Source organism: Neoarius graeffei, chromosome 27, assembly GCF_027579695.1.
Source record: "Neoarius graeffei isolate fNeoGra1 chromosome 27, fNeoGra1.pri, whole genome shotgun sequence".
Classification (NCBI taxonomy): domain Eukaryota; kingdom Metazoa; phylum Chordata; class Actinopteri; order Siluriformes; family Ariidae; genus Neoarius; species Neoarius graeffei.
Window position 1 is genome coordinate 36,803,573 of NC_083595.1, and position 22,256 is coordinate 36,825,828.

General features: G+C 44.9%; 1 protein-coding gene across 3 annotated transcripts in view; it reads right to left on the minus strand.

Annotated features, from left to right (window-relative positions):
* The window catches only part of dpy19l3 (dpy-19 like C-mannosyltransferase 3), a 184,682-nt gene that overhangs the window by 7,702 nt on the left and 154,724 nt on the right, over positions 1 to 22,256 (minus strand). For all 3 annotated transcript variants that reach the window (XM_060911429.1, XM_060911428.1, XM_060911427.1), the window contains exons 17-18: positions 16,091 to 16,223; positions 7,837 to 7,995 (exon numbers count right to left, since the gene is read on the minus strand). In XM_060911429.1, the coding sequence (XP_060767412.1) occupies positions 7,837 to 7,995; positions 16,091 to 16,223 (292 nt within the window). The remainder of the gene's footprint in view (positions 1 to 7,836; positions 7,996 to 16,090; positions 16,224 to 22,256) is intronic.

Genomic DNA, 22,256 nt, shown 5'->3' on the forward strand with positions numbered 1-22,256 from the left:
TCCTTCCACAACATTTTGATTGGATTAAGGTCAGGACTTTGACTTGGCCATTCCAAAACATTCACTTTATTCTTCTTTAACCATTGTCTTGCTGCATGACCCACCATCTCTTGAGATTCAGTTCATGGACAGATGTCCTGACATTTTCCTTTAGAATTCTCTGGTATAATTCAGAATTCATTGTTCTATCAATGATGGCAAGCCGTCCTGGCCCAGATGCAGCAAAACAGACCCAAACCATGATACTACCACCACCATGTTTCACAGATGGGATAAGGTTCTTATGCTGGAATGCAGCATTTTCCTTTCTCCAAACATAACGCTTCTCATTTAAACCAAAAAGTTCTATTTTAGTCTCATCCGTCCACAAAACATTTTTCCAACAGCCTTCTGGCTTGTCCACGTGATCTTTAGCAAACTGCAGATGAGCAGCAATGTTCTTTTTGGAGAGCAGTGGCTTTCTCCTTGCAACCCTGCCATGCACACCATTGTTGTTCAGTGTTCTCCTGATGGTGGACTCATGAACATTAGCCAATGTGAGAGAGGCCTTCAGTTGCTTAGAAGTGACCCTGGGGTCCTTTGTGACCTCGCCGACTATTACACGCCTTGCTCTTGGAGTGATCTTTATTGGTCGACCATTCCTGGGGAGGGTAACAATGGTCTTGAATTTCCTCCATTTGTAAACAATCTGTCTGACTGTGGATTGGTGGAGTCCAAACTCTTTAGAGATGGTTTTGTAACCTTTTCCAGCCTGATGAGCATCAACAACGCTTTTTCTGAGGTCCTCAGAAACCTCCTTTGTTCGTGCCATGATACACTTTCACAAACACATGTTGTGAAGATCAGACTTTGATAGATCCCTGTTCTTTAAATAAAACAGGGTGCCCACTCACACCTAATTTGTCATCCCATTGATTGAAAACACCTGACTCTAATTTCACCTTCAAATTAACTGCTAATCCTAGAGGTTCACATACTTTTGCCCCTCACAGATATGTAATATTGGATCAAGTTCCTCAATAAATAAATGACCAAGTATAATATTTTTGTCTCATTTGTTTAGCTGGGTTCTACTTTTAGGACTTGGGTGAAAATCTGATGATGTTTTAGGTCATATTTATGCAGAAATATAGGAAATTCTAAAGGGTTCACAAACTTTCAAGCACCACTAGTATTTAGGAATTTTCTCCTCAAATTCAGTTTTTTGCAGTGTAAGCCAAGTGTGTGTGTGTGTGTGTTATTTGTAGTGTGCAATAATATGATACCAATACATTCGATGATGTCCTTGGTTTGGAATGTGAAGTGAGCAAGTTTTCAGTATGCTCAGTAAATGGCTCTAATTTGAGCTAATTTCAAGTTCTATAATATGATTAGATGAAACATGCCTCATCTGTACTGATTTTCAATAAAGATGATGACATTTGCCCTCAGAGCCTCCAACTTATAAACAACCAAATAATTTGTAATGCATTTATCAGATCATTCACATGCCAACCACTAGTTGAACCACAAAGACCAGAGGCATCTCGTCAATCTCGAGCACTTCACCTTCTACACTATCCTGGAACTCCATCAAGCCTGCCCAGACCATTTCTGGAAAGACCGACCTTTATTCCATGTGTCGGTATAAGAAACTGCGTTATGTTTAATATGACGATGCATGGAGCGCCACATCAGATAAGGAAGGCCGTCTGGAGAAACCCAAATTGCCAGCAGTTCCTCTGGCTGCATCAAACGAACGAGGGATTTTTATTTTTCCCCTGACTGAGTCATGAACATCAGAGGAGGTGAGATGCACACGTGTCCATCAAATCCGTAAAGAAGCCCTTTCAAAGTAGGCTCGGGTAGCAGTTGGCGCGACATGCGTAAGGCCTGATGAGCTTTACTGTCAACTAAATGCAGTCTTATCCTTTTTTCTAGCAACCATGCATCACGCCTATTAACTATTCAGCCTATTAACACTTTTAAAGTGTAATCTTAGCTTCAGATATTTTATTGTCTTATTCCTTGGTGTCCATGAAGCAATATTTGCCCTGAAAATCACATGCATTTGTAATAAAATGTCGTAACCTATTTTCTGAGTCCATTAGTCATAAATGTGACCGACTAATCATGAATATTCATAAGCAGACCCTGCATGTTCATGAATTTTAATTAGCTGATGCACAGAGCTTCTGATGTAGAACACGAGGAAGAAATAGGGCAACATATTGAACTGTAAGAGAAGTTTCAGAGCGATAATTTTATTCTACAATTTATCAGTGGGAACTGGCAGGAGTTTGAAGGTAATGTTAACTCGCTCTTAGAAACCAGCTAGCTAATAAATAACATGCTGAGTGAAGACACCGTTCTTTTTTTTTTTAGCGTTGTCATACTAGAAAGCGACTTGGGACTGTACTTAAAGGATGACAGACAACAAAGTTTACTCAATCATTATGCATGCCCTTCAGGAACATGACATTACTTTAACGCCATTTAGCACACACTCTTATCCAGAGCGATGTATAACATACCCAGAGCAGCCTGTGGAGCAGTTGGGGATTAGGTGCCTTGCTCAAGGGCACTTCAGCAATTCCTGCTGGTCCTTCAATCAAACTGGTGACCTCTTGGTCCCAAAGCTGCTTCTCTAACCTTTAGGCCATATGAAAGTCATTGAAACTTTGAATTGTCTGAATGGGAGAGGTCATACTTACTGTTAAAACGTCATTTTAAATTAAGTAGTGGATACTAGTTAGTATTGACCGCGAATTGGCCAAGTGGTTAGTGTGTTTATCTTTCGACTGAGAGATTGAGAGTTCTACTTGCGGTCGGGTCATACCAAAGACCATCATAATAAAAATGGTACCTACCGCCATCTGGCGAGGCACGCTGCAATACAGATGTGGGAAGGGAGTCAAACCCTTGTCATTACCATAGAAGCAGCCCCCCCACTACCCTAGCTATGTAGCAGGCAAGAGTGCCACCCAATGTGCCTTAAGGGCCTGGTTAGCACTAGAACAGGAGCCTGCCTGGGAAGACCAGGTCCTGGCATGGGAGGGACTTTGACTAGTCGGTATTAGGACACTAGAATCCCCAAAAGCATACATTAAAATATTACACGTATCCTTAAAAGAAAGACAGCATATAGGTCTGGGACGCAGCCTGCTTTTTACCTCACCCGTGACAGAGTAAGTGGGGCGAGGTATTGCGATCAGTGCGGTTTGTTTGTTTGTGTCTATCTTTTAACAATCTAGCATCTAGACGGTTGCACCAATTGACTTCAAATTTTCAGTGTAGGTGGACAATGGTCCGTAGATTACCTGATTAAATTTTGGGGGTAATCAGGTCAAGGTCACCGGAAAGGTCAACCTTTCGGTCAAAATAACATTTTCCATCATAACTCAAAAACAGTTGCTGATAGACAAGCATTTACTATTATGAGCATATAGGAACTCCCATATGGCCTTTCATTTGGCACCACGATCTTTGACCTTGAGTGACCTTGAAAGGTCAAACTCAAGGTCACGGATTTTCAGAGGGCTGTAACTTGAAAACGGTTGATGGTCGACAGATATTTACCATTATCAACTTATAGGAAGTGCCATATGGGCTTTCATTTGGCACCATGATCTTTGACCTAGAATGACTCTGAAATGTCAAACTCAAGGTCATGGATTTTCATAGGACAGCTGATGATTGAGAAATACTACAATTATTACCATATAGGTATAAAATAAGTGCTGCTGGGTGAGGTTTGTTTTGCCTGGCAACACTTGCTGATTGCAGTTTCGCAATCTAGTCTCGAACATTTTGCAATAAACATGACCACAAATCATCTACTGTCACAAAATGAGGCAATTTGATTGACATTGCTCATCACCAAACACAGACGTTTTCCCACAACCCAATGGCAGACTGGCAAACGTGACGACGTTTGTCCAACACTGACTGCCTCATTCAAAATGGAGTAACTTTTCAAAGAAATGATTCCATCAACAATGTGCGATCCAGTGACTACACTCTGCTACAAAGCCTTCACTGTAATTTAAAGTTTGCTTCCGGCTGGAAACTGACGCACAGAAGTGTGGAAAGCAATCAGTTTCTAACCTTCAAGATCTTGATGGCTGTGACCAGAAGAATGTTCAAAAGATATCAGATGCTCTGTATCTCGTGGGTGGCATGTCTGAGGCACAGACTATATTGGAGGCATCTCTGAGGCTGTGTGTATGCAAAAGCACCCCTCAGCTTACATAAATAAAGGCTTCTTATTATGGCTGAACTGAAGAAACTGTACTAGGAAGAGTTCACATTTCATCATTGCTGCTGCGAATCCTTATCACAGCGAAGAAACAGGAAATACGGGGGGGGGGGGGGGGGGGGGGTTGGAGGGGTGAATATCCCAAAAATAGCGAAGTTTTTTTTTTTTTTAAGTTACACTGCAATGCTGAAATACTGGCAGTGAAATATACTTTTAATTAAATCTCCTAACAAGAAACTTTTCTATCTGCATGTCCTCCCCCCATCTTGTCTTGCTTACCCTCTGATATGGAGTCAGAGGAGTGCCATAAAAAATAAATAAATAAAAAATAAAATAAAAAAATCTGAAAAGGAATAAGAAAATAAATGTTGAAAAGGAAAAAAAAAGAATAAAAGAATAAGAAAATAAATAAAAAAGAATAAGAAAATAAATAACTAAAAAAACAAGGAGTAAGAAAGTAAATGCTTTTCTTTATTGCATTTGCTGTTCCTTATTGTTTTTTTTTTCCCTCTTCCTGATTGCTTTGTTATTTGCTTGAGTGGCCAAGCTGTCAATCAACTGGTTTAGGGCGGGCCTTCCTGCCCAGGCTGAGTAATCAGTTCCTGCACATATGACTCCTGCTTTGTGAATGTGGTAGCGGTTTGAATTGGGAGGGAAGGAGAGGATTTGCTTCCTCTATGTGTATACCGTCTGTTATCTGGTCTTATACAGTTTTAGTCATTTTTTTAATGGCACTCCTATGACAGTGTTTCGTTCTCCTTGAAGATTCGTCATTCTTTCTCTATTAATGGCTGTGTAGTGTAGCAGGTAGTTTCACCGCCTCGAAGATCGCTGGTTCGAGCCTCAGCTTGGTTGAGTGTTTAATAAAAAAAAATAAAAAAAATGGCATTTATTCTGGGACTCTATGAAATCTGTATGAAAAACAAACTGTGTAAACATAACTCAGTTCATTCCCATCCAACCAATTTGTATCAGGTAAATTCTATAGATGATATTCAGTGTAATTTAAAAATGGAGAATAATTCCAGGATTTACTGGTTGTATTGATGACATCATGGCCCAAACGAGCGTCCTGACTCAATCTTTGCAAACTACTGTATATCTGAAAAATAAAACCTCCACATGGTGTAAAAGCCACACAGTCAGGGAAGCATGTAGGTAAGAGGTGACAGACACAGTGGTAGAGCTTCTGTATTCCCTTCATCAGCACCAAAATCATAGGTTCAAGCCCGTGACTGTGTGGAGTTTCATTTTATTTTTCCCACATTTCCTCATGGGGGTCCATCCATCCACCCACTGTACCTGCCACTGTTTGTTAGTGCTATACAATTTCCAAATTATTGCCCATCACTTGAGAAGGCGACTCAGAAATCTGAAAATACGGTCGTGGATGCTGTAGTGATCCTGAACAGATGGTCATTTCTGTTCTCAGATGTACATATTGCAAAGATTGATTCAGGACACTCATTTGGGGCAACGATGTCATCAAAACAACCAGGAAATCCTGAAATTATTCTCCATTTTTCACTTACACTGAATATAATCCACAGAGTTTACCTGATTTAAATGTGTACATTGGTTGTATGTGAATAAACTGAGTTATGTTTACAGTTTGTTTTATCCAGCCAGCAAGATTTGATCGAGTCCTGGAATAAAAGGGAACTTTTTATTAAAGGTAGACTGACTTTCAGATTTTTCAGGTTTAGGTCATAAAAAGAATTTGCCCTGACACCCAATTATTTTTGTTTAGTGGACCGAAAGCTACTGAATTCAAATCACAGACTTCCAATTTTATTCTTTTTTTTAATAGAAACAATTAATGAATTTAGGGCCATGTGGCCTTAAATTCTCCGCTATTATTTCTTGCTTCACCATGACGCAGTACAAGATACTACATCATGCATCACGTGGTGGGCTTTCCCCGTTTGTGCAAGGCATTGTGGGATACAAATTTGAAACAGGAAAAAAAATGGCGGACGTGAGTGTGTGAATGAAACGTGAAAGACCGACTACAGTAACGGGAAGTGAGAAGAAAAGACGTTATGTTGCGAAGGAAAGGAAACGCAGGACCAAACTAATAAATATCGGTGGTCAGCGAGCACCTCGGTGTGATCAGCTGTTCGTTTAGCGACAGAATGATGGAACTGTCAGTGCATGGTCAAAGGTAAACCTGTAGATGGCAGTAAAGCAACACTGGGTGCTAGCTGCCGTAAAATCGACGAGATGATGACGACGCCGAAAGGTAAACCTGCGCATGCGCACACTAGACTTCCTCTGTCTGCTTGACTGTGCGAAGCAAGCGATTTCATGCACATTATTTACTAGGGAATCCCCTCAAATAACTTCCCAGCCACAGAATGGCCTGGTTTTTTTATATTACAGAAATAAACATATATCACAGTGACCAAATTTCAGAGGGAACTAAATTTCACCAGTTTTATGAAACCGAAAGGCCGTCTACTTTTCAGCGCTCAACTGAGCTGAGGATTTAACCAGTGATCTTCGAGCTCTGAGGTGTGAACACCATCCGCTATGTTACACAGCCATTTACATGGAAGTAAATAATGACTAATTTTCAAGTAATTGTACAAAAATAAATGTGGCAGGACACTGTCATAGGAGTGCCATAAATTAAAAAAAAAGACAAACTGTATAAGAATAAGACCAGATAACAGATGGTATACACATAGAGGAAGCAAATCCTCTCCTTCCCTTCCAATTCAAACTGCTACCACATTCACAACGCAGGATTCATGTGTGCAGGAACTGATTACTCAGCCTGGGCAGGAAGGCCCGCCCTAAACCAGCTGATTGACAGGTTGGCCACTCAAGCAAACAAAAAAAGCAATAGGTAAAAGCAAAGGCAACAATGAAAAGCATTTATTTTCTTATCATTTTATTTTTTATTTGTCTTATTTGATTTGTATTTTTATTTCTGCATTCATTTTCCTATTCTTTTATTTTTATTCATTTTGAACATTTATTTTGTCATTCTTTTTTTACGGTATTCCTGTGACTCCATACCCCAGAGCTATGATGTGATTGGTCTGGAGATAAGAAAAAAAAAAAAGAAAGAAAACAAACTCACTCAGCACTTTTCTGAAAAGTTGAACTTTTCTGAACAACTTTGGAAACTCTCCAAGGTGACCAAAAAAGTCTCAGAGGTTTTGTTATTTTTTTCCCCTTCTCAACCCTATGGGCGGCTTCACGGGAGATTAAGGGGTGGGATAAAAAACACCTAGTGTGAAAACAGGGTTACACTTAGTCTGATAAAGGTGTAGAGCTGCAATTCTTGATTTTTACACATTTAAAAAAAGCTAATGATGTGGACAGAAACAGCAGTTTCTTAAAAAGTAGAGAACTGCTGTTAATTATAAGAACAACATGATATTTAAGCATGAAAGTGCGAATCACACAAGATATAACACAATAGCTAATAATAATCAAAGCAGGCCTGGACACCTGCTGGCCTGAGAAGACATGGTTTGTTTACACAAAACAAACAGATGAAACCGAGAGTAATTAATTTTTCAGAGATGAATTGTTCTAGTGAGTGCAAGAAGAAAGCTGCAGGAGTGCTGTTGGGGTGAGTGACCTACATGTCCATTGGCCAGGTCGAGCAGGTCCCTCAGCCGGCAGCCACGGCTGTGACGGCGCTCGTAGCAAATGCTGTCCTCTAATACCACGTAGTCTGCTCCTACAGCCCTCAGGAGCCGGTGCACCTCTTCAGCAGACTGACGTGCGTAGATCTGATACACCTACAGGAGACAGATACAGAAAACGATGGGGAAGGAGGAACAATTTAGACAACACAAATATCCATGGCTCAGGAACTAGTGTGAGAAGAGTTCCCCAACAGTAAACAAGCAAAAACTTGAATCATGTTCCGGCTAGGCAGCACGGTGGTGTAGTGGTTAGCGCTGTTGCCTCACAGCAAGAAGGTCTGGGTTCGAGCCCCGTGGCCGGCAAGGGCCTTTCTGTGTGGAGTTTGCATGTTCTCCCCGTGTCCGCGTGGGTTTCCTCCAGGTGCTCCAGTTTCCCCCACAGTCCAAAGACATGCAGGTTAGGTTAACTGGTGACTCTAAATTGACCATAGGTGTGAGTGTGAATGGTTGTCTGTGTCTATGTGTCAGCCCTGTGATGACCTGGCGACTTGTCCAGGGTGTACCCCGCCTTTCGCCCGTAGTTAGCTGGGATAGGCTCCAGCTTGCCTGCGACCCTGTAGAACAAGATAAAGCGGCTAGAGATAATGAGATGAGATGTCCCGGCTACTCTTGTATATACAAAAGACAGTATTAGAATAGCATTATAATATATGTGTAGGAATCTGAGCAGGTGGGTGGAACACAGAAGCACGGCAGGCCAGAACTGAGTTCTCTCAAACTCTTTATTTTAGCTTTTCAGCTTTCACTTTACACTCTCCCAGTCACACACATGCACACACACAAGCGTCCTGGTTGGGGAGAGAGCTCCCTTTCTCTGCTCTCTCTCTCTCCTTTTATAGGGCGCGGTCACTGGGGGAAGACACACAAACACAGGTTAACTCACATCAGGTGCAGTGATTCTGCCACTTACCTTCCCTGACTCTGCCCTCCATTCACAGACCGACGCTTGACCACGCCCCCGCTACCACATACCCACCCACCCCCCCCCTTGACGGGAGAGGAAATCCGCCACGACCATCTGCGCCCCCGGCCTGTGGACCACCTTGAACTTAAACGGCTGGAGTGCCAGATACCAATGGGTGACCTGCGCGTTGGCATCCTTCATGCGGTGGAGCCACTCGAGGGGCGCGTGGTCCGAACAGAGGGTGAAAGGGTGTCCCAGTAGGTAGTAGCGGAGGGTGAGGACCGCCCACTTGATGGCGAGGCACTCCTTTTCTATGGTGCTATACCGGCCCTCATGCACCGACAGCTTCCGGCTGATGTACAGCACTAGACGATCCTCCCACTCCACCTCCTGGGACAGAACAGCCCCCAGCCCTCTGTCTGACACGTCCGTCTGCAAAACAAAGGGGAGAGAAAAGTCAGGGGAGTGTAACAGTGGCCCCCCACACAGTGCAGCCTTTACCTCAGAGAAAGCCCGCTGGCATTGCTCCGTCCACTGGACCAGATCTGGTGTCCCCTTTTTAATGAGATCAGTCAGTGGGCCGGTGATGTCCGAATAATTAGGTATAAGCCTACGATAGTAGCCAGCCAGCCCCAGGAACTGTCTCACCCCCTTTTTGGTCTTGGGCCTTGGGCAGGCCGCAATCGCTGCTGTCTTATTAATTTGGGGATGCACTTGCCCAAGTGGAAGCCCAGATACCATACTTCCACCCGCCCAATCGCACACTTCTTTGGGTTGGCTGTGAGACCCGCTTGCATCAGCGACCTAAGGACGGCCCTTAGATGTTGTACGTGTCGCAGCCAGTCATTACTATAAATAATGATGCCGTCCAAGTATGCGGCCGCATAGGCGGCGTGGGGGCGGAGGACCCTATCCATAAGCTGTTGGAATGTAGCGGGTGCCCCAAACAGCCCAAAAGGAAGTGTGACAAACTGGTGTAACCCAAACGGTGTGGAAAAGGCCATTTTCTCTCGGGATAACGGAGTCAAGGGGATCTGCCAACATCCCTTTGTCAAATCCAGTGTTGAATAAAAACGAGCCGTGCCTAGTCGATCAAGCAACTCGTCAATACGAGGCATTGGGTACACATCGAATTTAGACACCGCGTTGACTTTTCTACAGTCTACACAGAACCGGACCGACCCGTCGGCCTTGGGATCCAAGACCACCGGCTGCTCAAGTCACTGTGGGACTCCTCGACGATGCCCATGTCGAGCATGGCCTCGAGTTCTTCCCGAACCACCTTTCTCTTGTGTTCGGGCAGCCAGTAAGGGCGGCTGTGCACTACCACCCCAGGGGGCGTCTCAATGTGGTGTTCTATGAGGCAGGTGTGGCCGGGCAGGGGTGAGAACACATCAGAAAATTCTGTCTGCAACTGGGCAACCTCCGTGAGTTGGGTCGGGGAGAGGTGGTCTCCACAGGGGACTGGAGTGGTAGGCGATGTCAATGTTCCCTTTTGAACCTCCGGCCCCAGCTCCGCCTTCTCTGGAACCAACGACACCAATGCCACGGGGACCTCCTCGATCCAAAGTTTTAGCAGATTGAGATGGTAAATCTGTAACTCCCCACCCCTGTCCATTCGCCTCACCTCATAGTCGACGTCCCTGATTCGCCGTGTGACCTCAAAGGGTCCTTGCCACTTGGCGATCAATTTGGAGCTCAACATGGGCAACAACACGACTACTTCATCTCCTGGTGTGAACTCCCTAAGGCGCATGCCCCTGTCGTACAGGCGGATTTGCCGTTCTTGGGCCTGCCGCAAATTCTCCTGGGTTAGGTGTGTGAGAGTGTGTGCAGTTTTGCGCGCAGGTCAATAACGTATTGAATTTCGTTTCTGCTTGTTGAAGGTCCCTCCTCCCAATTTTCCCGCAGAACATCTAGAATGCCACGCGGCTTACGCCCATATAATAATTCGAACGGGGAGAACCCCGTGGAGGCTTGTGGGACCTCTCGCACTGCGAATAACAAGGGCTCGAGCCATTTATCCCAGTTGCGTGCGTCCTCGCTTACAAATTTCTTAAGTTTTTGAGGGTGCGATCAAACCGTTCAACTAAGCCGTCCGTTTGTGGGTGATAAATGTTGGTGCGGATAGGCTTAATTCCCAGTAACCCATACAGTTCGCGCAGTGTGCGTGACATACACGTAGTGCCTTGATCAGTCAGAATCTCTTTGGGGATTCCAACTTGGGAGATGACGCGGAAGAGTGCCTCTGCAATACTACGTGCTGAGATATTGCGAAGAGGCACTGCTTCCAGATATCCCGTTGCATAGTCCACCAGAACTAAAAGCGATATCCTTGTGTTGACCGAGCTAATGGCCCGACGAGATCCATCCCAATTCTTTTGAACGGGGTCTCGATTAATGGCAGAGGGCTCAAAGGCGCTTTTGGAATGGCCGCTGTATTTACTAACTGGCATTTGCGGCACGCTGTACACCACCTACGGACATCGCCATGAATCCCTGGCCAATAGAACCAGGCCATTATTCGGGCTAGTGTCTTATCCTGCCCCAAGTGTCCAGCCATGGGATTAAAGTGAGCCGCCTGGAATACAAATTCCCGGCGGCTCTTTGGGATCAAAAGCTGTGTTATCGGCTCCTTAGTCTGAGTGTCCTGCGTCACTCAGTATAATCTATCCTTAATAATGGAAAAATAGGGGAAGGACAGGGTGGCATTTGGCTGGAGTGTTTGACCATCAATTACTCTCACTTGGCCAAACGCATGCCGCAGAGTCTCATCTCGCGACTGCTCTAACAGGAAATCCGCGAGGGATTCCCCGAGAGAGGGAGGAGGAGCCTGCTGCTCCTCACTCTGACGCGGTGATGACGTAGACGGCTCTGTGACAGCTGCTCCCACCAATGCCACACCGGGACCTCCCCCCACTAAACTATGGCAGGCGCCACTCTTCACTAAATGTGACATTAATTCCCCAAATCCTGGCCAATCAATCCCCAAAATTATTGAGTGGGTAAGGCGAGGAGTAACCGCTGCCTTTACTCTAAATTTCTCCCCTCGAAATAGAATGTGGACCACTAAAGGGTAGTTGTGAACATCCCCGTGCACACACAACACCTTCACCAACTGTGCTCTCCCCAATGCCTCGTCTTGCACCAGGCTTTGGTGGATTGAGGTCTGATTACAGCCGGAGTCCACCAAAGCCTGATACGTATCCCCTTGGGTACTCACCGGTATGCGATACGCTCCGGCCCGATCGAGGGCGGTCCCTGGCACGTTGGGGATCCGGACCACCGCGCCCACCTCCATCACCGAGCACTGATGCTGGAGGTGCCCCGGCTCCCCAAAGCGCCAGCAAACCAGCCCAGGCTCTCTCTCTGCACCAGTGTTCCGGAGCTCACTCACCTGGGGGGGGGGTAGAGACAGACACGGAAGTGGGAAATGGTAGGGCACCGCGGGTGCGGCGGGCCGGCTGGGGTGGAGCCAGCCCCCGCCTCCACGGTGGGGGAACGGGGCGAGAACGAGGAACAGAAGGGGGGGGAGAGAGAGAGGAGAGAGGGGAGAAGAGGAGACATGCTGTCCTGCCGTCGGAACAGCCGCCAAATGGTCCTCCGTCAGCTCAATGGCCTGATCCAGCAACGCTGGGCGATGGCACTGGACCCACTCCGCTGTTCCTTCGGGAAGTCGGGCGATTAATTGTTCGAGCGCCACCAGGTCGATGATTGATTCCCTCGGCGTCGCGGTTGGCGGCCCTCAGCCACTGCCGGCAGGCGTCCTGGAGTTGCTGGCCAAACGCGAACGGCCGGCCGACCTCCTCTAGGCGAAGTGCGCGGAAGCGCTGCCGTTGTTGTTCCAGGGTGCGCCCCACACGCTGGAGGACGGCCCTGCGGAGGTCGGCGTAGACCAGCCGGCTGTCAGCGGGGAGCTGTAGCGCGGCCTGCTGCGCCTCGCCCGTTAGCAGGGGGAGGAGGCGCGCCGCGTGCTGTTCCACCGGCTAGCCCCACGCCTCTGCTGCCTGCTCAAAGAGAGTGAGGAAGGCCTCGGGGTCGTCGTGCGGGCACATCTTCGGTAGGGTGAGGTGGGGAGGGTCCGCGGCGGTGGAGGTGGTGGACCCCGCCGATGCGAGTAGGTGCCGGAATGCCTGGCGATCTTCCTGCTGCGCCAGCACTAGGGCCTCGAACCTTTGCTCCTGCTCCTTCCGGAGGGCGACTAGCGCCTGGTGCTGGCTCTGTTGGGCCGTGGCGAGAACATGGATCAGGTCCTTGAAAGGGGAGGACTCCATGGGGCTGTTCTCCTCTGCACTCTGTTCCCGGGTTTCGGCACCACTGTAGGAATCTGAGCAGGTGGATGGAGCACAGAAGCACGGCAGGCCAGAACTGAGTTCTCTCAAACTCTTTATTTTAGCTTTTCAGCTTTCACTTTACACTCTCCCAGTCACACGCATGCACACACACAAGCGTCCTGATTGGGGAGAGAGCTCCCTTTCTCTGCTCTCTCTCTCCTTTTATAGGGCGCGATCACTGGGGAAGACACACAAACACAGGTTAACTCACATCAGGTGCAGTGATTCTGCCACTTACCTTCCCTGACTCCGCCCTCCATTCACAGACTGATGCTTGACCACGCTCCCGCTGCCACAATATGCTATTATAATATATCCAGGAGTGGATAATTTCCTTCCATTTCCTCGCGTCCTCCGTATCTTTTTTCTCTCACACTAACCATTCTCTTTTCCTCCTTCACCACATCCATAAAGCTCATCTTTGGTCTTCCTCTTTTTTCCTTCTACCTGGCAACTCCATCTCCAGCATTCTTTTCCCAATATACCCTGGATCTCTCTTCTGTATGTGTCCAAAACCAGGCTTGTAGTACTAGATTCCAGGATTCGGACTCGAGTCCGACTCATGCCCTAATTTTAAGGACTTGTGCCTCGACTGGGACTTGAGCACTGATGACTTGGACTTGGACTCATGCATTGACTGCATTAGGACTCGTAAATTGGAGACGAGGACTCTGATTTTTTCTTTTTTTTTTTGTAACGTGCCATAATAATTTGGCATATTTATATCTACATTTACTTTGTACTAATTTTGTGCAAGAGTGTCACACCTGTGCACTTTGGCACGTGCATCTGGTAGATTCTCAGGCACGCTCTGGACAGCGCGCGCCCGAGAGTCTACCAGATACAGGTGTGACACTCTTGCACGAAATTAGTAAACGACTCGCACCTGCACAGGATTAAGGCGCAATCAGCACGCCTATATAAATACTATGAAAACACACTTACTTTGCGAAGTATTGAGTTGCATTGCTGACACATGACCGAGCCTTATTTCCTTGTTTGGTTTCCTGATCCCTGATTTCCTGTTTCTCGTCTTTGATAGCTTGTTTGTACCTCACTCGACCTATTTCCTGTTTCACTGTTTTACAATTTGCCTGCCGTTCTGGATTATTTACCGTCTTCACTTGTATTAATAAACACACCTTCTGCACTCACATCCATCTCCCAACCATCTCTGACAGAACACTTCACACTCCCTAACAAAGGGAACGCACATTCACCTGTTCATACATCGTGTTCAGGAACAAACTAATGTTAATGGCGCTAAAACAGCCACCACCAAATGGTGCAGTTAGCGTGTTGGACTTGACTCGGACCAGTCGTGGACTCGACTCAAATTTTTTTTTTTTAATGACTTGGACTTGAACACTGGGGACTCGAGACTGGACTCGGACTCGAAGTTTAGTGATCCAACAACAACACTGGTCCAAACCATCTCAGTCTTGCTTCTCTCACTTTGTCTCCAAGCTGTCCTACATGTGCTGTCCCTCTAACATATTCATTTCTAACCCTGTCCAACTTTATCACGCCCAATGAAAATCTCAACATCTTCAACTCCGCTCCCTCCAGTTCGGCCTCCTGTCTTTTTTTCAGTGCCACCGTCTTCAAAACCATACAACATCGCTGCTCTTACTACTGTCTTGTACATTTTCCCTTTCACTCTTGCTGGCAACCTTCTGTCACGAATCGCTCCTGACACTCCTCCATCCGTTCCAACCTGCTTGCACTCTCTTCTTCACTTCGCTTCCACACTCGCCAGAAGAATGATTTCTGTTCAAGAAAAGATTTCTCTAATTGTTTAGTTTATGCAAACATGTTTTGCTGAATCTTGTTAAGCGTGCCAATAATTATGGAGGCAGCTACAGATGGACTGCAAACTATGACGTACCTGATAAAAAGCCAATCTATAAAATAGAAGGGCACTTGGTAGAGTAGATACCTCCACCAAGCCAAATATCATCATCAAATCACTTGACCCTAGGATAATACTAAAGCTGTACACCAAATTTTATCAAAATCTGTTCACTACTTTTTGAGTTACATTGGGAACAGACCAAAAAAAAAAAAAAAAATCCTAGATCTGCATACATATCCCGATTTGCATCAAAATCTAATCGATTGGTCTTTGGCCAATGGCAACCTTTTCTCAGAATTTCATCAAAATCTGTACACTCCTTTTTGAGTTATGTTGGGAACAAACAAAACAAGACAAACAAACAAACAAACAAACAAACAAACAAACAAACAAACAAACAAGAGGTGAAAACCTCCCACAACACAGTTGGCGGAGGTAAAAATAGGTACTTATGCATCAACTATGTTGCCCAATATATATATTTTTTCACTGCCTCTGCTCTGTTACTCGCACTTCCATTATCAGGTGTTATCAGTGGTGATATTCCAGCCAGAAGGAGGTCAAAGCAGTCATGAAGGTGGGTGTCTGCTCTTCCTCTAACACACTGCTCATTAGTCATGCTTCCACACAGCTCTATAAGTGTGAAAGCACTACTGTCTACAGAACCTTTCCGGAATCATCTGCCCCAACCTGCCTCCTCATCAACGTCCATGTCGAGCTTAATAGGCTCAGAAGCAGATCGATTAATCTGTGCTACTGAGTGTGTCCAAATACATCACAAAAACTCTGAACAAAAAGAGGAAGAGAAAGAGACGGCGGGGGGCGAGAGGACAGGTCCTGACGAGCCTGATCCACTCTGATCCATCATCAATCATACCATGAAATCATAAAAAACGTCAGGCTGTTAGTCCATCCTGCCTGGCTCTCTTTGGAGCTTATGTGTATATTGTAGTGTAGCAGAATCTGAGCTCTGTGTCATTACGTATTCGCCAGGAGTGGCTCATATATTAAAAAAAAAAGAAGAAGAAATTAATTAATAAACCCCCCTGATGCTCTTTGTTCATGTATAAATAAGCAGGAATGATAGACTCTTACCTGCCTGGTCCTTTCCCGCAGTGCTTGGTCTTCGTAGTGCGGGTGGTTGGTCAGCACTCGGCCTGTGCACAGCTTTATTCCAGCCAGCAGCTGCATGCTGCCTGCAAACACCGCATGCCTGGGGGTCTTGGAGCTGTGCAGAGAACAGAGTGCTCGACTTTACTTATTTTTTATGCTTCATTAACAATTAAGCACGTATGTGTATATGTGTGTATACGAGTGTGTGTTGGAATTGCACAGAAAGCTGGAGTCAGCTGCTGACATTAATTTCAAACAGAAGGAAGAACGTTAACTGGCTCGGCAGGAGGGCACGTACTCGAGCGTACGCTCACATTACTCATGTGCAAAATGCTCCTATTGGAGACATTTGGGACGTGATCACTTATAAGGCTCATTCGGCTACTTTAGAGGGTTACGCACACGGCATCATTACAGTAAGTGCTGTCGAACTGGTGAATCAGTTTTTAAAGGAATAATACAGTGGGGTTTTTTTTCTTTTATTATTTAACTTAATCTTTATCTACCCCATGGGCAGCATATGGACAATTACCAGTGACAACAATTTCAACACACATTCCTGTAGTGAGAAAAGAACAGAAAGCAAATTGAATTAAAACTCAACTTATAATGAATGCCTAAGGGCACCAGATTCAAAACTACACCTGTTCCTCTCGATGTTAAAGATATTAGAATGAGACGTACATTTTTTTAATACGGTTTTGTGTTACCCAGGTTGAGTCAGGTGAAAAGGAAAGCGCTTTTTGGGAACACGAAATCTCCCAGCTGAATAAGTGGCCCATTTACAAAAGGACTTGTACTTCTGACTGAAGAATTCATGAATGAATTCCCCAATGGTGCAAAGAATGCCCTTAGGCTGTTATTATGAGTGACTTTTGAAGCAGGATGTTCTTTCATCTTTCACTGTGTGCCAATTTATTGTCCATGGTAATGATCCTTGTGCTACTGATGTGATAGAGATCCACAGCATTTGTTTGAAAGAGAAACAATGTGCAACTGATGTGAAGTACAGTTTGACTGACTGATAAATAAAGCGATTTTTAGTTCATGATTTAACTCAAGAGGCGGCACGGTGGTGTAGTGGTTAGCGCTGTCGCCTCACAGCAAGAAGGTCCGGGTTCGAGCCCCGTGGCCGGCGAGGGCCTTTCTGTGCGGAGTTTGCATGTTCTTCCCGTGTCCGCGTGGGTTTCCTCCGGGTGCTCCGGTTTCCCCCACAGTCCAAAGACATGCAGGTTAGGTTAACTGGTGACTCTAAATTGACCGTAGGTGCGAGTGTGAATGGTTGTCTGTGTCTATGTGTCAGCCCTGTGATGACCTGGCGACTTGTCCAGGGTGTACCCCGCCTTTCGCCCGTAGTCAGCTGGGATAGGCTCCAGCTTGCCTGCGACCCTGTAGAACAGGATAAAGCGGCTAGAGATAATGAGATGAGATGAGATTTAACTCAAGTTCAACATAAGACATCGCAAATTGCAGAGGAGCCAGTGTCGCTAACAAGAAAAAACACAAAAACTCCCGCATATCCGTATCTCTTCCACAGATGGCAGCTACTTTTTCCAGGTCTGCGTCAAGTAATTGCTAGGTTTCAGTCACGTGACTTTTCTTAGCGGTTTTACCAGAAGTGAAATAGCTGGTGGTCTAAACGGCTGCCGTAGTGCAAACAACTAGCGATAACTTATCAGAGTATGCTCATAATCTAGAAACCACTGCTGGCTTTAGATCTATTCAGAAGATTGCTATGTGCAATGGAATCGACCCCTACAGTCTGGGAAAGAAGGATTTGTCATACGATCTCGAAAACAACCCTTCAGTCGAGTTCCCTGACATCTCGAACTATCTGGTGTTGCAGACGTCCTTCTACACCGCAAAACAGATGAAAGCGTGGAAGAGTAGGGAGGCTTACAACTTTTTTGTATGTGGCTGGGTAAAGGACCTCGGGATCAAATCGCTGCGAATGAATCCTGTATTGTTTTTGCCCGTGTAAGTATGTTTTTTTTAAGCTTTTCATTTGCGTCTTTACAACGAAGCGCTGCAAGTTGAAGTGTAAACAAACAGTTTGCTTGATTCTCACTTGTGTTGGCTCTTATCTCTCAGGTAAATCATTCACAAAGATCATCAGAAACCCCTTTAAAGACCTGGATCTTAGTTAAACAAGACGGAGGAGAAGTGATCACGGCGCATTGTAACTGTATGGCTGGGGAAGAATTATGTCACGACCTTCACGCATATGGACTTTGTGAGGAGTAAACAAAGAAACAGCTGGGGACTTTAACGCTTCGTGATTTAAAAAAAGTACCGTAAAATAGCTACACATAGCAAGAAAAGTACTTGGAAAACACTAAGGACAGCTGAGAGGGAAATACAAACCTTTCACCAAGTGATCACTGCAAACTCGAGCGTACTTCGACTCGGCTCCCTTCGATTTCAGTGAGAGGTTCAAAAGCCACCTTTCTCCACGTCTTTTTGTGAAATCCTGTTTTTCACCCTTTTTTATTAGTTCACGGGGAACCCTGAAGAAACTTTAATCAGTTTCACGGTTTGATCAATTCAAACAACCTAAAACAATGCAAGCGTAAGGCATTTTTCATGCGAGCAATGCACCTTCTCCGTACAAACGCTTTGTCAACTTAGCTCATGGTCTACCAAAGCTAAAGTTTTGAATAACTAATGAGGCGGATGTGACGTGACGTCACGTGAAACCTAGCAATAGTAAGAAAACAGCAAGCTACCTAATAATACTTGTTTTATTGACCAAAGAGATTACAGTCCTGCTCTTTTGTTTTCTATTGGCTCAAAATAGTGAGGGGCAGGAATTCACAGGTCAAAGTTCACCAAGCTACAACCCCGATTCCAAAAAAAGTTGGGACGCTGTGTAAACCGTCAATAAAAACAGAATGTGAAGATTTGCAAACCATGGCCACGTAGCCACGCTTTGGGGAAAGCCCTGCACTGTAAACATTTGGGAACTGAAGAAACCAATTACTGTAGTTTTGAAAGAGAAATGTTGTCCCATTCTTGCCTGATACACAATTTCAGTTACTCAACAGTTCGGGGTCTCCTTTGTCATATTTTGTGCTTCATAATGCGCCAAATGTTTTAAATGGGAGACAGGTCTGGACTGCAGGCAGGCCAGTTTAGCACCCGGACTCTTTTACTCTGAAGCCATGCAGTTTTAATATGCGCAGAAAGCGGTTTGGCATCGTCTTGCTGAAAGAAGGAAGGCTTTCCTTGAAAAAGATTTTTGTCTGGATGGCAGCATATTGTTCTGAAACGTGTATATATCATTCAGCATTAATGATGCCTTCCCAGATGTACAAGCTACCCATGTCATGTGCACTAATGCACCCTCATACCATTACAGATGCTGCTTTTGAACTGTGCACTGATAACAAGCGGGATGGTCTCTCTCCTCTTTAGCCTGGACGACGTGGTGTCCATGATTTCTCAAAAGAATTTCTACTTTTGATTCATCAGACCTCGGGACAATTTTCCACTTTGCCTCAGTCCATCATAAAAGAGCTCGGGCCCAGAGGTGGTGGCGGTGTTTCTGGATATTGTTTATATCTGGTTTTAACTTGCATTTGTGGATGCAGTAATAAACTGTTTTCACAGACGATGGTTTTCTGAAGTGTTCCTGAGCCCATACAGTGATTTCCACGACAGACGTGTCTGCTTTTAATGCAGTGTCTCCTGAGGGCCTGAAGATCACAGGCATCCAATGTCAGTTTCTAGCCTTGTCTCTTGCTTACAGAGATTTCTCCAGATTCTCTGAATCTTTTATGTACCATAGATGATGTGATCCCCAAATTCTTTGCAATTTTACAATGAGGAATGTTATTCTTAAATTGTTGCACTGTTTGCCTACGCAGTCTCTCACAGAGCGATGAACTCCTCCCCATCTTTACTTCTAAGAGACTCTGCCTCTCTGGGGCGCTCTTTTTATACTCAATCATGTTACTGACCTGTTCCCAATTAACCAAATCAGTTTTGTGGGTTTTTGGGTGGTTGTTGGTTTTTTTTGCATAACACAACTTTTTCAGTCTTTTCCTGCCCCTGTCCCAACTTTTCTGAAACGTGTTGCTGACATCAAATTCAAAATAAGCATATATTTTTCAAAAAATAATAAAACTTCTCAGTTTCAACATCTCATATGTTGTCTTTGTACCATTTTTCACTGAAATACGGGGTTTCCATGATTTGTAAATCTTCACATTCTGTTTTCATTTATGCTTTACACAGTGTCCCAACTTTTTTGGAATTGGGGTTGTAAAATCAGGCAAATTTAAGTACCATTTCGGCTGATGTGCTATCTTTCAGATGGCCCCCATATCGCCCGAGGACTGGGTCAAAAATTGTAAACGCTACATCTTGACTGTTGATGCCAAACTATAGTAAATTTCACAATCCTTCAGCAGGAATGACTCTTGCTATTGATCACGAGACAAAAACTGTTGGTGTTCGTCTCAAAAATGAGGTGATAGCATCTGGATGGAGTGGAGCGTACACTGAGAACAGTGTCATCATGACTGATGTTTTGCTGGCAGGAATGTTTTATTATGACGGGCACGCTTTGGGACGAATGTTCCACTACAAAGGAGAAACACTGCATACTGGGTCATTTGTCCTCGAAGAACCTCAGAAGACTTTCAGCCAGTTCAATAATGAAGAATCAAGGGCCTGACAGTTACATACTGTACAAAGACACTCTCGCGTCAACGCTTAATACACACACAGTGACACTATACGAGCTTTCAATTAGAGCGGACTGATACACTGGCAGAGTTGAACAAGGCTGAAAAATGGCTACAATTACAATCGGCTGTCTCTCAGCGTTCAGTCTGCTCCCCCCTTCGCTGACATCCTCACCTCTAATCAAACGGAGACAGAGAGAAGGAAGGAAGGAAGGAAGGAAAGAAAGAAAGATATAGCAAGAGAGAGATGAAGAGGGCCGAAGAAGAAATGAGCTAGTGAGGGAGAGCAAGTGAGTAAAGAAGAATGAAAGTAAAGATTCTAGCAGTAATAGACTACACAGGGGTTGTCATTTGTCAGTGGGTGGCAGAGCGACTTGTCCTCTGGCGCTGGCTAATGTGAGAAGAAAACGAGGTGCTATTGGACTCCTGAGGGAAGACTTTGAAGAAGCAAAACGCCAAGTACAATACGGAATGGCATTGCTGCTGTTAGAGTTCCACACACGCGTGCACACACACACCCCACAGGTCTACAGCCAAGCGTGGCATGTGGGAGGCAGGATTTGGTGGCTAAACAGCAGATGTGTGTTCTTATACACCACCGGCTTCACATTCAATCCAGAGGGAGGCTTAAGCTGCAACAAAGTGTGTGAGCGTGTCTTCATGTCTTTCACATGTGTGAATGCACACTGAGATTAAATCCCATAATTTTCCAGGACACTCAGACGCTCTTCAAAACGCCCACTCAAGAGATTAAATCCCATAATTCCTCGCTCAAGGCTGAGTGCTCCCTTCTGCCAAAGCCGTTGCATTATCAATATTAAAAAAGGAAAACAACCTGATTATCCGCTAGTATCACACGGGAGTGGTGGCATTCTCTTTCAGAACAGCTTTTCAACCCTGTATCTCATGTGAACTATCCAAAATGGATGATGAATTTTACATCCGTTGTTTTCCTTTTCAGCTCCAGACCTAAAGAAAAAAAAATACCCTAAAGAAGTAACCTTTGACCATTTCGTCTGGGTTACTTCCTGCTATGGGAAAGGAAGGAGGGTCACTTCTGTTTAATTAACTCCATATTGACAAGAGATTCTTCTGTCCCTTGGCTGATTTGCATTTTATTTTTGCATTAGATTCTCTTGCATAAATGGCAGCAACATGTTAGTTGGCTCATGTTAGTCTGCACCTCAACCTCACTGACATTATAAAAAAAAAAAAAAAGTGATTAACGGCATTAATATTAAAGAGATTGGGATAAGAACATTGACCTTGCCAGTCTCTGTGAGGCAAGAAGATGCCTTTGTCTTTTTTTTTTAAAATAATACACAAGCACTCCTCATTATATATATATATATATATATATATCTATATATATATATATCTATATAAACGACCAAATATGCAACCGGATAGGCTACTTGTTTGTGAATGTAAAGCCGCACCTTAAAATAATCAAACACAAC